Source organism: Panthera onca, chromosome C2 (genome assembly GCF_046562875.1).
Source record: "Panthera onca isolate mPanOnc1 chromosome C2, mPanOnc1 haplotype 2, whole genome shotgun sequence".
Classification (NCBI taxonomy): domain Eukaryota; kingdom Metazoa; phylum Chordata; class Mammalia; order Carnivora; family Felidae; genus Panthera; species Panthera onca.
The window spans coordinates 86439021-86456158 of record NC_138347.1 but is presented as its reverse complement, the minus strand read 5'-3'; the positions used below and the strand labels follow the sequence as shown (position 1 = coordinate 86456158).

The 17138-nt window shown below is 34.6% G+C and overlaps 1 protein-coding gene across 1 annotated transcript in view; it reads right to left on the bottom strand.

Annotated features, from left to right (window-relative positions):
• CCDC39 (coiled-coil domain 39 molecular ruler complex subunit) overlaps positions 1-17138 on the bottom strand; it is a 49991-nt gene that overhangs the window by 15945 nt on the left and 16908 nt on the right. Inside the window, exons 8-13 of the mRNA XM_060639288.3 lie at positions 15733-15836; positions 15266-15398; positions 12428-12622; positions 11322-11486; positions 8487-8624; positions 5942-6150 (exon numbers count right to left, since the gene is read on the bottom strand). Of these exons, the coding sequence (XP_060495271.3) occupies positions 5942-6150; positions 8487-8624; positions 11322-11486; positions 12428-12622; positions 15266-15398; positions 15733-15836 (944 nt within the window). The remainder of the gene's footprint in view (positions 1-5941; positions 6151-8486; positions 8625-11321; positions 11487-12427; positions 12623-15265; positions 15399-15732; positions 15837-17138) is intronic.

Below are 17138 nucleotides of genomic sequence, written 5' to 3'. Positions count from 1 at the left end.
GGAGGGGTGCTTGATTGCAGCCGGGAAGAGCACAGAGTTCTGAAACTAGAAACTGAGTAGCTGGGTGATGCCATTTTCAACCCTCCTGGGCATGCACATACACACCTACACATGCCACAACAATCCACCCCAGTAAGCTAAGCAGCGCCATCTAATGGAGAATGGAGCCGTTACACTAAGTCCCACCCTACTGAGCCAACTATGCTCTTGAGGAACACCACAAGTCTCTCCTCTTGCTAAGTTTACAGACTATAAAGTGCTTCATAGTTTGACTTCTAGGGGACACTGGATGTAATTTCAATCATATTTCTTTCTGTTTGCTGGTCCATCTATTGTTTTTTTTTTTTCTTTTTCTTTTTCTTATTCTTGAATACAGAAAGAGAAAAAATTAATTTTTTTCATTTTTATTAAAAAGATCTTTCTTTAAATTTTCTCTACTATATTTTTTACTTTTTTGTAAACTTCTTAAATTCTATTTTACTTTCATCATTTTATTTTATCCTGTTTTACTGTATTCATTTTTTCAAATTTTTAAACGTGTTCCTTTGTTTTTTTTCTTTTTTTTTTTTTCCCTTTTCTTATCTTTCCCTTTTTACTCGAATCTATCAAGCTTCTTTCAACGAGACCAAAATATACCGAGGATCCAGCATCCTTTATTTGACTTTGTGGTTTTGTTTTTAACTAAGAAACATTTTTTTTTTTACTTTATTAGTTCCTTTTCTTCCTTCAAAATGACAAAAGGAAGGAATTCACCGTAAAAGAAAGAACAGGAAGAAATGATAGCCAGGGATTAATCAACACAGATACAAGCAAGATGCCTGAACCAGAATTTAGAATCACAATAATAAGAATACTAGCTGGCATTGAAAATAGATTAGAATCCCTTTCCGTGGAGATAAAAGAAGTAAAAGCTACTTAGGATAAAAAAAAAATTCTATAACTGAGCTGCATCTCAAATGAAGGCCACAGCGGCAAGGATGGATGAAGGAGAGCAGCAAATCAGCGATATAGAGGACAAACTTATGGAGAACAATGAAGCAGAAAAAAAGCTAGGGAGACTAAGGCAAAAGAGCACGATATAAGAATTAGAGAACTCAGTGACTCCTTAAAAAGGAATAACATGAGAATCTTAGGGGGTCCCAGAAGATGAAGAGAGAGAAAAAGGGGTAGGTTTACGTGAGCATATCATAGCGGAATACTTTCCTAACCTGGGGAAAGGCACAGATATCAAAATCCAGGAAGCACAGAGAACTCCCATTAGATTCAACAAAAACTGACCATCAACAAGGCATATCATAGTCAAATTCACAAAATACTCAGGCAAGGAAAGAATCATGAAAGCAGCAAAGGGAAAAAAGACCTTAACCTACAAGGGAAGACAGATCAGGTTCGCAAGAGACCTATCCACAGAAACTTGGCAGGCCAGAAAGGAGTGGCAGGATACATTGAATGTGCTGAATCAGAAAAAGATATGCAGTGAAGAATTCTTTAGCCAGAAAGGCTGCCAGTCAAAATAGAAGGAGAGATAAAAAGTTTCCCAGACAAAAACTAAAGGAGTTCCTGACCACTAAACCAGTCCTGCAAGAAATTTTAAGGGGGACTCTCTGAGGGGAGAAATAATGAAAAAAAAAAAAAAAAAAAAAGACCAAAAGCAACAAAGATTAGAAAGGACTAGAGAACACCACCAGAAACTCCAATCTCTACAGGCAACATAATGGCAATAAATTTGTAACTTTCAGTACTCACTATAAATGTCAGTGGACTAAACACTCCAATCAAAAGACATAGGGTAACAGAATGAATAGGAAAACAAGATCCATCTATATGCTGTTTACAAGAGACACATTTTAGACCTAAAGACACCTTCAGATTGAAAGTAAAGGTATGGAGAACCATCTATCATGCTAATGGTCACCAAAGAAAGCCAGAGTAGCTACACTTATATCAGACAATCTAGGTTTTAAAATAAACACTGTGACAATAAATGAAGAGGGGCATTATATAATAATTAAGGGGTCTATCCACCAAGAAGATCTAACAATTGTAAACATTTATGCTTCAAATGTTTGTGCTTCAAATGTGGAAGCACCCAAATATATAAAGCAATTAATCACAAACATAAAAAAACCCATTGGTAATAATACCATAATAGTAAAGGACTTCAACACCCCACTTACAACAATGGACAGATCATCTAAACAGAAAATCAACAAGGAAACAACAGCTTTGAATGGCACAATGGACCGGACTGACTTAACAGATATATTCAGAACATTTCACCCTAAACCAGCAGAATACACATTCTTCTCTAGTGCACATGGAACATTCTCCAGAATAGATCACATACTTGGACAAAAATCAGGCCTCAACAAGTACAAAAAGATTGAGAGCATACTGTGCATATTTTCAGACCATGATGCTATGAAACTCGAAATCAATCACAAGAAATAATTTGGAAAAATAACAAATACTTGGAGACTAAATAACACCTTAATAAAGAATGAATGGGCTAAGCAAGAAGTTAAAGAGGATATTAAAAAGTACATGGAAGCCAATGAAAATAACACCACAGTCCAAAACCTCTGGGACGCAGCAAAGGCAGTCATAAGAGGGAAGTATATAGCAATCCAGGCCTTCCTATAGAAGGAAGAAAGGTCTCAGATACAACCTAACCTTAACATCTTAAAGAGCTGGAAAAGAACAGCAAATAAAACCCAAAACCAGAAGACAGGAAATAATAAAGATTAGAGCAGATATCAGTGCTATGGAAACAAACAACAACAACAACAAACAGTAGAACAGATCAATGAAACCAGAAGGTGGTTCTTTGAAAGAATTAACAAAATTGATAAACCCCTAGCCAGTTTGATCAAAAAGAAAAAGGACCCAAATAAATAAAATCAAGAATGAAAGAGGAGAGATCACAGCCAACACAGCAGAAATACAAACAATAATAAGAGAATATTGTGAGCAATTATATGCCAAATAAAATGGGCAATCTGGAAGAAATGGAAAAATTCCTAGAAACATAGAAACTATCAAACCTGAAACAGGAAGACATAGAAAATTTGAACATACCCATAACCAGCAAAGAAACTGAATTACTATTCAAATTATCTACCCCCTTCCCCCCCCCAAAAAAAGAGCCCAGAGCCAGATGGCTTTCCAGGGGAATTCTACCAAATATTTAAAGAAGAGTTAACACCTATTCTTTTGAAGCTACTCCAAAAAAATAGAAATGGAAGGAAAATTTCCAAACTCATTGTATGAAGCCAGCATTACCTTGATTCCAAAACCAAAAACCCCACTAAAAAGGAAAACTACAGACTAATATCCCTGATGAACATGGATGCAAAAGTTCTCAACAAGATACTAGCCAACTGGATACAACAATACATTAAAAAAATTATTCACCACAAGTGGGATTTATACCTGGGATTCAGGGCTGATTCAATATCTGCCAAATAATCAGTGTGATACACCACATCAATAAAAGAAAGGGCAAGAACCACATGATCCTCTCAATAGATGCAGAGAAAACATTTAACAAAATACAGCATCCATTCTTGATAAAAACCCTCAAGAAAGTAGGGATAGAAGGATCATACCTTGAGATCATAAAGTCATATATGAAAGACCCACCACTAATATTATCCTCAATGGGGGAAAAACTGAGAGCTTTCCTCGTACAGTCAGGAACACGACAGGGAGGTCCACTCTCACCACTGTTATTCAATATAGTATTGGAAGTCTTATTCTCAGCAATCAGACAATACAAAGGAATAAATGGCATCCACATTGGCCAGGAGTAAGTAAAACTCTCACTCTTCACAGATGACATGATACTTTATATGGAAATCCCAAACGATTCCACCAAAAAACTGCTAGAACTGATCCATGAATTCAGCAAAGTCACAGGATATAAAATCAATGCACAGAAGTCAGTTGCATTCCTATACACCAATGAAGCAACAGAAAGAGAAATCAAGGAATCGATCCCATTTACAATTGCACCAAAAACCATAAAATATCTAGGAATAAACCTAACCAAAGAGGTGAAAAATCTATACACTGAAAACTATAGAGAGCTTATGAAAGAAATTGAAGAAAACACAAAGAAATGGAAAAATATTCCATACTCATGGATAGGAAGAACAAATATTGTTAAAATTGTCAATACCACCCAAAGCAATCTACATATTCAATGCAATCCCTATCAAAATAATACCAACATTCTTCACAGAGCTAGAACAAACAATCCTAAAATTTGTATGGAACCGGAAAAGACCCCAAATAACCAAAACATCTTGCAAAAGAAAACCGAAGCTGGAGGCATTACAAACCCGGACTTCAAGATATATTACAAAGCTGTAATCACCAAGAGAGTATGGTACTGGCACAAAAACAGACGCTCAGATCAATGAAACAGAATAGAGAACCCAGAAATGGACCCACAAACATATGGCCAACTAATCTTTGACAAAGCAGGAAAGAATATCCAATGGAACAGAGACAGTCTCTTCAGCAAATGGTGCTGGGAAAACTGGATCTCAGCATGCAGAAAAATGAACCTGGACCACTTTCTTACACAATACACAAAAATAAACTCAAAATGGATGAAAGACCTCAATGTAAGACAGGAAGCCATCAAAATCCTCGAGGACAAAGCAGGTATAAACCTCTTTGACCTTGGCCACAGAAACTTCTTACTCAACATGCCTCTGGAGGCAAGGGAAACAAAAGCAAAAATGAACTATTGGGACCTCATCAAAATAAAAAAAAACTTCTGCACAGTGAAGGAAACAATCAGCAAAACTAAAAGGCAACCGACAGAATGAGAGAAGATATTTGCAAATGACATATCAGATCAAGGGGTAATATCCAAAATCTATAAAGAGCTTATCAAACTCAACACCCAAAAAATTTATCCAGTTAAGAAATGGGCAAAAGACACGAATAGACACTTCCCCAAAGAAGACATCCAGATGGCGAACAGACACATGAAAAAATGCTCCATATCACTCATCATCAGGGAAATACAAATCAGAACCACCATGAGATACCACCTCACACCTGTCAGAATGGCTCACATTAACAACTCAGGCAACAACAGATGTTGGCGAGGATGTGGAGAAAGAGGATCTCTTTTGCACTGCTCGTGGGAATGCAAGCTGGTGCAGCCACTCTGGAAAACAGTATGGAGGCTCCTCAGAAAATTAAAAATAGGACTACCCTATGACCCAGGAATTGCACTACTAGGCATTTATCCAAGGGATACAGGTATGCTGTTTCAAAGGGACACACGCACCCCATTGTTTATAGCAGCACTATCGACAATAGCCAGTCAGGAAAGAGCCCAAATGTCCATCGACAGATGAATGGATAAAGAAGATGTGGTATATACATATAATGGCGTATTACTCAGCATTCAAAAAGAATGAAATCTTGCCATTTGCAACTACGTGGATGGAACTGGAGGGTATCATGAGAAGCAAAATTAGCCAGCCAGAGGAAGACAAATATCATATGACTTCGCTTATATGGGGAATTTAAGATATAAAACAGATGAACATAAGGGAAGGGAAGCAAAAATAAGATAAAAACAGGAAGGGGGACAAAACATAAGAGATTTAAATATAGAGAACAAACAGAGGGTTGCTGGTGGGGTTGTGGGAGGGGGGATGGGATAAATGGGTAAGGGGAATTAAGGAATCTACTGAAATCATTGTTGCACTGTATGCTATCTACCTTGGATGTATATTAAATAATTAATTAATTTTCTAAAAAAGAGAGAGAGGAAAAAGCATAGATTTATGACTAAAATATGCTCTGTATATTAAAAGCCTTTTCAAACAAGAAGATAAACATCCAGTCAGTTCTTCTAACGTCAGCCATACATTTTCAAAAACTTTTAGCAGTATTTTAAAACTAGAATTATCACCTTATGTTTTGCCGTTCTTGATCAACATATCTTATTTGTGATGCAAGCATTGTTTTATGAACCTTAATTTCTTCGATTCTTTCTTCCATAGCTCTGTGTAATTGTTGTTTTCTTTTTTCCAGAGAAAGTACTTCTTCTGCCTTACTGTGAAGCATTTCTCGAGTACGCTTAACTTCAAGTTTTAAAAGGTTGTCTTCTATCATCAAATCCTATCAACAACAAAATTGTCAGATATTGAAATAATTAATGTTATACCCAAACCAAAATTTTTTTCTTATCGCCACAAAAGTCAAACTTGAAAATACAACATTTTCTAATTTGACCGCTGACCAAGATAAGTAGGATTAAATTTAGATTGCTCTGAGTGATGGTTTTTCTTCGTTTTTTATTTTAGGAAAAGGGTTATAGTTATTTCAAGTCTTTTATTATATTTCAATTTGAAATTTAAATTTTACTAAAAGAAAAAAGAAAGAAGTCACTCCTAAAAATGAAATTTACAATCTAGGAAATATGTAAAGCCCTATGGAGAAGCACATTTATATTCTAAATTAAATCTCACAAAATAATGTGTAAAAAATTTTTATTCTGAAGAATTCAGTCATGGATAGGGGATTGATACAAGAATACACAAATAGATCAATTTTCAGAATAGAAACAAACCCTCCTGAATGTAAGACTTTATTATTTCAAAACATAGCTTTTCAGTTGGAGAAAAGATTATATCCATACATCTCAAATGTACCAAAAATAAATTCCAGAAGCACGAAAAACTTAATGTAAGAGATGAAACCAATGCAATTACTGGAATAGTAAACATTTGTTTGATTTTTAGTATGATAAAGAAGTTCCTAAGCATAAAAATTATGCAGGGAAAAACACTTAAATATTTGATGTCAAGAAAAGTTTTTAATGGGGTGCCTGGGTGGCTCAGTTGGTTAAGTGTTCAATTTCAGCTCAGGTCATGATCTCATGGTTTGTGAGTTTGAGCCCCATGTCAGGCTCTGTGTTGACAGCTCAGAGCCTGGAGTCTACTTCAGACCTGTGTCTCCCTCTCTCTCTGCTCCTCCCCTGCTTATGCCCTGTCTCTGCCTCTCTCAAAAATAAATTAAAAAAATTTTTTTTAAGTTTTTAATGTCAAAAACCTAAATAAAAATGTAAACATAAATGGAAAAAATATTGACAATATTTATGACAGAGTTAATATTTTTACGTATGAAGGTCTTTTGCAAAGCTACTTAAAAATATAAACCTCCTGGGACACCTGGGTGGCTCAGTTGGTTGAGTGTCTGACTTAGGTTCAGGTCATGATACTGCAGTTCATGGGTTCAAGCCCCACATTGAGCTCTGTGCTGACAGCTCAGAGCCTGGAGCCTGCTTTGGATTCTGTGCCTCCCTCTCTCTCTGCCCCTCCCCCATTCATGCTGTCTCTCTCTTTCTCTATTTCTCTCTCTCAAAATAAACATTAAAATAAACATTAAACATTAATAAACATTTAAAAAAGTGTGTATATGTGTGTGTGTATGTGTATATATATATATATGTGTATATATGTGTGTGTGTGTGTATATATATACATATATATATATGATATATCTCCTAATGGTAATATGGGCCAAGATAATAAACTAGAGATCCAAAAAAGAAAGATAATGGAATATATCATAATAGAAAAAATGTTTTAAATATTTTTATTTAAACATAAATATTTTAAATTTTATGTTTAATCATGAAATGTTTTCACGTGTCACCAATTTAAAAAATATACACTAAAACAATGAGATACCATGTCTGCCCATCAAACTGGCAACAATGTTATGAATTATAATATCTAGGCTTACTGGTGGTGAATGCAACAGAATGCTTACACCCTGTTGGTGGGAGTATTAACTGAATCCTCTAGAAAACAATAGGCTTGAAAATAGTTTCAAGACACTGAAAATATTCATTCTTTTTGGACCATAATTATACACTTAGAAATTTTCCCTAAGGAACTCATTGAACAATTATGCAATGATATATATCCATGGTATATGATAATACTATTTATGTTTTTATATTTTTTAGAATATTTTTAAGTAGGCTCCATACCAAATGTAGGACTCAAACTCATGGCCCTGAGATCAAGAGTCACATGCTCCAACTGAGCCAGCCAGGCACCCCTGAGATTACTATAACAGAATGACCAAACATTGGAAATAAACACGTATCCAAAAAACAGGAGACAGTTAACTAAATTATGGTAACTTCATGCAATAACCTGTAGAAAGCCCTTAAAAATAATTTTTAAAGAATACTAAAAGAATATTTAATGTTTGGAGACATACATGGAAAGAGATCATATATTTTCAATTTTTTTATAATATATATAAAGCCAATTTTCTTCAAAAGACTGAAAGGAAATAATATAACTTTAACACTTTCTCTAATATACAGGTACTATAATGACTTAGTTTACTTCCTTATAATTTGATATATTTTAAATTTTTTCTATAATTAGTATTAAAACATGTGGTTTTTAATATATGCATATATGATTTTACTGCACCTGTTTCAAAGCTTTGGCTTTATTAAATTCTTTCTCTGATCTGTCATTGAAAAGGTTTAGTTCATTTATTTTGGTCATGAGGGACTGTTTTTCACCACAATTTTTACTATGTGACTTCTTGATAAAATAAAGATCGTTCTGTAAAAAGGGGGAAAAGGTACATAAATACATATTTTAAATAGCATTAAGCACATACTATTAAACATATCTTACATTAAATTATATGCTCCATTGAATATTTATGATAATTGGGTTTTTAAATCTCACTCTTCACATTCTAATGTTTCCAATATAATATACATGGATATATTCATATAGAAACATTTTCATTTTATCACCTATTGATTTTATTGATTTGGCTTAGGTTCTAATTCTGGGAAATAGTATGTATGGTTCAACGTGAATTACTGAATAATTGCCATTTATGGGTAGAAATATGAGGAGGAAGTTAATTATTTGATTCAACCCAAGTCACAGAAGGTATAAACCTTAACAGTCTAAAAACCATAGGGTCTTGTTAACAGCACAAGCTCTAGAATCAGATGGCCTCAATTACACATTAGTCATCTGACCCTGGTGGGTAATCTCTTCCTCAGTTTCCTCATCTCTAAAATAGAGATGGTAACAACACCTTCTTCCCTGTGAAGATTAAAGATGTTACTGTCGACGGGTATATACAACAGTGTTTGACACAAAGAAATGTCAGGTATTATCACTATTATTTAATTACATGTATAATCACATCTTGCTAGAGAGAAAAATGCTAGAAAAGATCTAATTCCAGTAGATGCTTAACTGTGTCACACATTCCCAGATACCAGCTTACTGTTTTTATAACAGTTTGCATCTCTCCACTCACCCAGAGCTCAGAACAAGGTTAGTGGTCTCAGTCCTGTCTGGGCATCTAAAGCAAAAACATTCTAGTTTCAAGATGTAGTTCTATTTCTCTCTCCCTCTGTCTTTTTCTTTCTCTTCCTCTCTCCCTCCTTCCTATGCCTTTCTCATTACCTATATTTCTCTGAGAAATCAAAACCCAAGATTGTAGGGGTATCTGGGTGGCTCAGTCAGTTAAGCTTCTGACTTTGGCTCAGGTCAAGATCTCATAGCTTGTGAGTTTGTGCCCCATGTTGGGCTCTGTGCTGACAGCTCAGAGCCTGGAGCCAGCTTCAGATTCTGTGTCTCCCTCTCTCTCTGCCCCTCCCCCACTCACATTCTGTCTCACTCTCAAAAAAAAATTTTTTTAAATGCCTAAGATTGTAGTAAGACACTAAGAATTTTTTTATAAACATGTCATTTCATAAAATTAACTTTTAGAATGAAAAACTTTTAACTGAAAGTGATTTTCAACGAGAAGGACTTTGTTTCTATTATGCAAAAGAGTAGATGGAGTGGGATGGGAGAAGTAATGCAGAATGACTTCACAATGTCATGCTACTATTTAGAAGAGCAAACCTTCATTAGAAGGCTAACTAGCTTTAATATCTTTAAAAATTCATTTCCACTATCAACAATAGCCAAATTAGGGAAAAAGCCCATATGTCCATCAACTGATGAATGTATAAAGAAGCTGTGGTAGATATAGACAATGCAATATTACTCAGTGATCAAAAAGAATGAAATCTTGCCATTTGCAACAATACGGATGGAAGTAGAATGTATTATGCTAAGTGAAATGAGTCAATCAGAGAAGGACAAATAACATGATTTCACTAATATGTGGAATTTAAGAAACACAACAGATGAGCACAATAGAGGAAGGGACGGAAAAATAAGATAAAAGCAGAGAGGGAGGCAAACCATAAGACTCTTAAATACAGAGAAACAAAGTGAGGGTTGCTGGAGGGGTGTTGGGTGGGGGGATGAGCTAAGTGGGTAATGGGCATTAAGGAGGACACTTGTTGGGATGAGCACTGGGTGTTATACGTAAGTGATGAATCACTGGGTTCTACTCCTGAAATCATTACTATACTATATATTAACTAAAAAATATATTAAAATAAATATTTATTTGTTTGTTTGTTTGTTTGTTTTACAAAATAAGAGCTCACTTTCACCTTGGTAGCCTAAAGGAATTCAGAGCAATTCTTTTTATAACCACTAGAGGACACTCAACACAAGCATTTCAAATTGTAAATGACAAATTCTTTGGGGTTCTCATCCCATTCAGATCCATGATCTCACTCCTTCACTCTTACTTTCCAGTTAAATTTTAACATAGGTTTTACATTACATAGGTTCCCTGAATACAGGTTTTATATGACCATAAACATTAAAATACTCAAAGGTGAAGAACATTTTTACCTTATTAACAAAATAGTCATTCAAAATATTGTTACCAAGTAAATATATGAATAACAACAACAGATGACCCATAAAGGGTCATTTCAGTGATAAAGGGCAATCAAGTTATCTGGAAAAAACAAAATCAAAAATGGAATTTATCAATGTTTTAAATCATGGTACTATTTAAGAGTATTTTGATGGACCAGGGATCACATCCTAGCTCTCCACATACTAGTTGTGTAACCATGGACAATTTACTTAATCTGTCACACAAATAATAATATGTCCCTCACAAGACACTGATAAAGATTAAATGAAATGCTAAAGACATGTAATATACTTGGAATATATTAAATGCATAATCAATAGTAATGTTATATTCTCTCTCATAGTCAGTATAGAAACATGAACATTCGTTCATACGTTTGTTATATATGCAGGTAACTTGGCAATCATCCTATCCAAAGTAAAGTCTTAGGAACATGTTGACTTAAAACAGAGTAACTAATGACTAGGATATTTAAAGCATCAAAAGTATTTTGACTAAGTTACATGAAGCTTCTTGATCTGTGTTTCCAAAAGGCCAAATGTAGATTTTTTCTCTTCCAATGTCTTTTTAAGTTCAACAATTTTTCCTTCAAGAGCTTGTTTTTCTTCAGAATTAATTTCTCCTTTTAATCGTGACATTCGGCGTTCCACTTGTTGAATGTAAAAATCCTATTACACATTTTAAAAAAAGATAGTAAAGACAAACAAAGTTAAAACCATTTCTACAAATGTAAAAACACAATAAACACTTTCTTATAAGTTTAGTCTTAGGTGTCATCATTTACTAAAGTCACTTTAATCCTTCAATAATTTATAATATAAAATCCTTCTTAACTCTAAGCGGAGAAATAGCAAACTATTCTTCAATAACCAAGGTACATAATAGTGACATAGAAGTAAGTAATCTTCTGAAAATATAAGAAGTCAGCTAGGAAGGTATTTCCCCCACTACTAAGATGCAACTGCAGTAAATCCACTGGATTTACAAGGACATGGATTTTCGAGGGTACATTTTCTAAGGGATACACAAAAGGAGTCACGAATTGTTAGCCACAAATGGCTCAAATTTAACGAACTTCCAATGAATTATTTTCTTAAATAATACTTTAGCATCTTTAATTTTGAGAAACTAAGAATACATTAGACAGGGAAATTAAGGTGTAGAGAGGGGTCATATTAAGGCTTCATGAGACAGAATCTGTGAATAGAACAAATAAGAAAAACTTTTAAAATACTTTTAAACTATCAGTCTAGGGGTCGGGGCGGGATGTCTGTTTGCACAGCTAAGACTCCATTTTTCCAGGTCTCATATATCTCACTCCTTGTTTTATTTCAGTCCAGGCCCAGTTGCCCTATGTTCCTTTAAAGCATGGCTGTCCCTCACTAGAGTTGTCTATCCTCTTACCAGTTTATTTCAAATCAAGAAAAAAAATAGTTTTTAAGGCTCCCTTACCCTACTACTGACCAAACATGAAACCCCATCTTCAGCATCCATCTATCCCTCCAAGAGTGCTTTCAAAATCTTTGTTTTTTTCAGGACATTGCAGTATCCTGACCACCGCAACTATAACAAATCAATAAGGAAGATATTAATTAAGAGTATCATCTACCTGACTGTACATAATTTCTTGCTGCTTCAAGGTTTCAAAATCCAGTTTATGTAACTGATGGTTGAGGTGCTTTAGAGAGGAACGAGTTCCTTCAATTTCTGATAAGACAGCTTTTTCTTTCATTGTCTCAGTCTGTAATTCCTGAACTTTCTTAAATAGCACATCTTTCATTATGTTCAATTGAACTTGCACTTCCTGATGATAAGAATAATAGTGAGCAATGAAATTATAATACTTTGAAAGGTTTTATTATATGAACATTATAATTTTGGGGGTCACAAATTAACCCCCCAACATTTAGCCCTTCAGAATATAAAAATGCCCTTTCCACAATTTCAGTACATCTCCAACATTTCTTGTAGTCTACTCTATTCTAGTAGATAGAATAGCAGTTTTCTATCCCCACATCATTCACTTTGATCTATCATCTTTAATTCTACCCCATGCCACTCTGACCTTGGAACTTGGCTATTTCACTAGTTTCCTTAGAAAATAAAATAGGGGTGCCTGGGTGGCTCAGTCAGTTAAGCATCCAACTCTTGATTTCAGCTCAGGTCATGATTCCATGGTTTGTAGGATCAAGCTCCAGGTTGGGCTCTGTGGTGACAGCATGGAACCTGCTTGTGATTCTCTCTGTGCCTCACTCTCTGCCCCTCCCCCACTCACACTCTCTCAAAATAAATAACATTAAAAAAAGAAAGAAAGAAAAGAAAATATACTGAAGTATATTGAGAGTGTTGCTGAAGTCTTGAGAGTGTTACAGGGAAGAAATCACATCACTCAATCTCCCACCTTCTTCTGGACACTATCCAGTGGTGAGCAGGTAAATATTTAACCACCACCACCACCAGCTTTCCAGCAGATGGGAGATTAGGGGGAAGAAGCTGATTTTCACTGTATAAATATTCCCAATCTGGCCAATTTCAAGCTACTGACACGATTCTACTAAATGCAGAGTTGGGACGTGATATGCAGTAGCAGATTATTATGTAGCATTTCTAGTGTACAGAGGTTACACCGTACACTGTAAATGGAAGTAACCTTAAACTTAAGAGTATAAACAGATAATGGTAAAATGTAGTAAAATAATTTGGAAGTGATGAGTGCTCAGTACTGATTACTTTGTTTTTAATATTATGTATTTAATTATAAGTCTATATAATTTAATTTTTAATAATAGCTATGTTTAGCAGCTGACTTGCAAAATTCCAGAAAATATAATTATCAACTCTTGTGTGCTGGTAAGAGCTGGCCCAACACACTACTGGCACTACCCCTTACTCACACCTTGCCTCCAGTTGGCCCCCCCACACGTGCAGCCTTCTAGGAAACAGAAACCAGTCCCTGATTCCCACTGCTCATTTCTCAAGAGGCAGATTTGTCTTGACCTCAAGGCTTCATGACCATGTGTTCAAGGCTTCAAATAGGTCTCCCATGCCAACATCTGTTGAAAGTTATCATTTTATTTTTTTAAGATTTTATTTTTAAGTAACCTCTACACCCAACATGGGGTGTTACAACCCTGAGATCAAGAGTGCATGCTCTACTGACTGGGCCAGCCAGGTGCCCTGAAAGTTATCATTTTAAAATGTTGAAATAATTTCCCTCTGTGCTCTTACAGCCAGATAAGCATATTTCCCTTTGGCAACAAATGAACTTCAATATGAAAAAAAAAAAAATCTGTGATTGGCACATTAAATTTTCACAAAGTAAGAAATATAATCTAATATAATCTTATAAAATTCATTTTTATAATAGGCAATTTTTATTAGTTTTAACTCCTTCCCTAATGTCATCATCAAAAGTCCTATTTCATATGAATTTCAGTCTTTACAGATTTCTAGTAAGTTCTAATATAGTCCCATCTCATGGACAACTGAAAATCATTCTCTTAGGAGAAAAAAAAAAACACATACACACAAAAAACATAACTTTTTAAAAATAATGTTGTGTGATTTGGACTCAAATACTGCTCAAGTCCATATTGATGCATGACTTCGTTATTCAGGAATTTAAATATACAACAGCATACTGCAGAAGCTGGATTGTATCTAAATATAAGTGAAACCATACTGGATATGTAGCAAATGGGGGATTTTTGCCATGATCTTCAGCTGCCCCTCAAAGAAAGCAAAAAAGCAAGAAGTAGTGCAAATTGTGTCAGGTCACAGAAGTCACTTTGAAGTTTTCAAAGAGGAAATGGTGAACCAGCCTTTTCCAGTTCCTCAAAATTGGCCTAAATGCTACTAAGATGTCAAAGAGATTCCAATAGAGTTAGTAAAGTAAAGCACTTAAGAGCCCATTTACTAATAAATGGTGCCAGACTGTCAGAGACATTAAATGATAAAGAAATACAGGCAATAAACGTAGACCACTGGGGGGGGGGGGGGGGGGATATGATCACAAACAAACAAAACAAAAAAATGACAGCCTACTGTAAAGGTGGAAATCAATTGTAAAACAGGCATTTTTCCAGGTACATTTACAATATAAGAACATACATATGAATGACAAGCAGAGCCATGGACACACTAGGCATTGGGAAGGGATGAGATCCAAGGTAGAGGGGCTACCTGTAACCTTCAAAAGAAGACATCAATATTAAATGCTTAACGTGAAGCTAAAGGAGAATTAGAAGCTTTAAGAGAAGGTCAGAAACCTCTTTAGAAAGCCACACATAAAAAGAGGTCTAACAACTCAAAATTCTGATTACAAATTACAAATGGGATCACAACAGAAAGCAGAGCCTCTTAAAAGACCTCCTATCCCATAATCGCAAGAGTCATTCACTATTGCTAAATGTATTGTGACTCTTTAAAAACTGAAAGTAAACCTTACCTTTATACTTTTTTCCTCCTCCCTTAGCATATCTTCCAAATTGGTAGCTTTCTCTTCTACAGACATAGTTTTCTCAGTTATCTGCTTTAATTTTTTCTTTACAATCTGATTATGATTTTTAATTTTGTGTAACCTGGAGACAGTTTATGAAGAAAAAATAGAAAACATGTCTAAAAATTAATACAAGCAAACAAGGAATAGTTTATCTTCATATAACTTGAAGGTTTCTTTTGCCATAAACCTTTTTATTACCTTTATGTAAACCCTATATATTTATTAAATACATATTTAATAAGCCACAAAAATATTATTCCTAAGCCTTTATGATGAAAAACCCAGGAAAATTTATTTTCACGTTTAATAATTTAGTAGCTATAATTTTTCAGTTATTTAACAAAAACTTAAATATTTAATTTTTCTAGAAGTAGTCAAAAACTATAAACATATTTAAATATCTTTTTTCTTACCTTGCTGTTTCTTTATGAATGTCCTTCTTTACTTTGGAAATATTTTTCCGCAGAGCTTCTAAATCACTAGAACTTCTATTCACAGTGGCTTTTAAAGAATCCAGCTATTTATTAGTTAACAGACAGAAATTATATATATTTATTTTACATCTTATAAGGTAATTTCTTTTTTGAGAAGTTCTGTACTGAACATATTAATTTTTAACCTACATCATACCCATAAACACAATAACGATGTTTTTGTAATACATATTAACAGTTTTTCTTTTTGATCTGATATTACATTTTCAATGACTTATTGTATGATACTGGCAAATTACAGAGTCCCACATAGATGTGTGACAGGTACAAAGAGCAAAAGCTTCACAGTATTGGATTTGGCAATGATTAATTGTATATGACAGGCAACAAAAGATAGACAAATTGGATTTCATCAAAATTAAAAGCTTCCGTGCATCAAAGGACAATATCAACAGAGTTAAAATGCAGTCCACAGAGTGGAGAAAATACTTGCAAAATCATATACCTGCTAAGGGATTAATATCTAGAATATATAGAAAATTTCTAAAACTCATCAACAACAACAAAAATAAACTGGTTCAAAAATGAGCAAAGGATTTTAATAGACATTTCTCCAAAAAAGATATACTAATGGCCAATAAGCTCATGAAAAGATGTTCAACATCATCTATCACTAAGGAAATGCACATCAAATACAATGAAATCCCACCTCACACTCTTCCATGAGGATGACTGTCGCCAAAAAAAGAAAATAGCAAGTGGTGGTGAGACTATGGAGAAATTAGAACCTTCGTGCACTGTTAGTGGGAATGTAAAATGGTACAGCCACTATGGAAAACACTATGGTGGTCCCTTAAAAAATCAGAAACATAATTACCATAATTGCCATCCAGAAATTCTGAGATAATTGTACACCCATGTTCATAGCAGCATTATCCATAATAGCTAAAACATGGCAGCAACCCAAGTGTCCACTGACAGATAAACGGGTAAGCCAAATGTGGTCCACACATCCAAATGGAATAGGAGTCAGCCTTAAAAAGTAAGAAAACCTTGACATATGCTACAATATAGATGAACCTTGAGGACACCATGCTAAGTAAAATAAATGAAATAAGCCGTCACAAAAAGATAAATACTGTCTGATTCATGTGAAGTTAACTTAGAGTAGTCTCCTAGAGACAGAAAGCAAAATGGTAGTTGCTAGGAGTTGGGAAGAGGGGGGAATGGGGAGTAACTGTTTAATAAGTACAGGGTTTCAGTTTTACAAGAAGAAAAGAATTATGGAGATGGATGATGGTGATGGTTGGATAACATTAGGAATGTATTTAACACCACTGAACTGCATGCTGGGAAATGATTAAGATGGTAAACTGTAGAGGCGC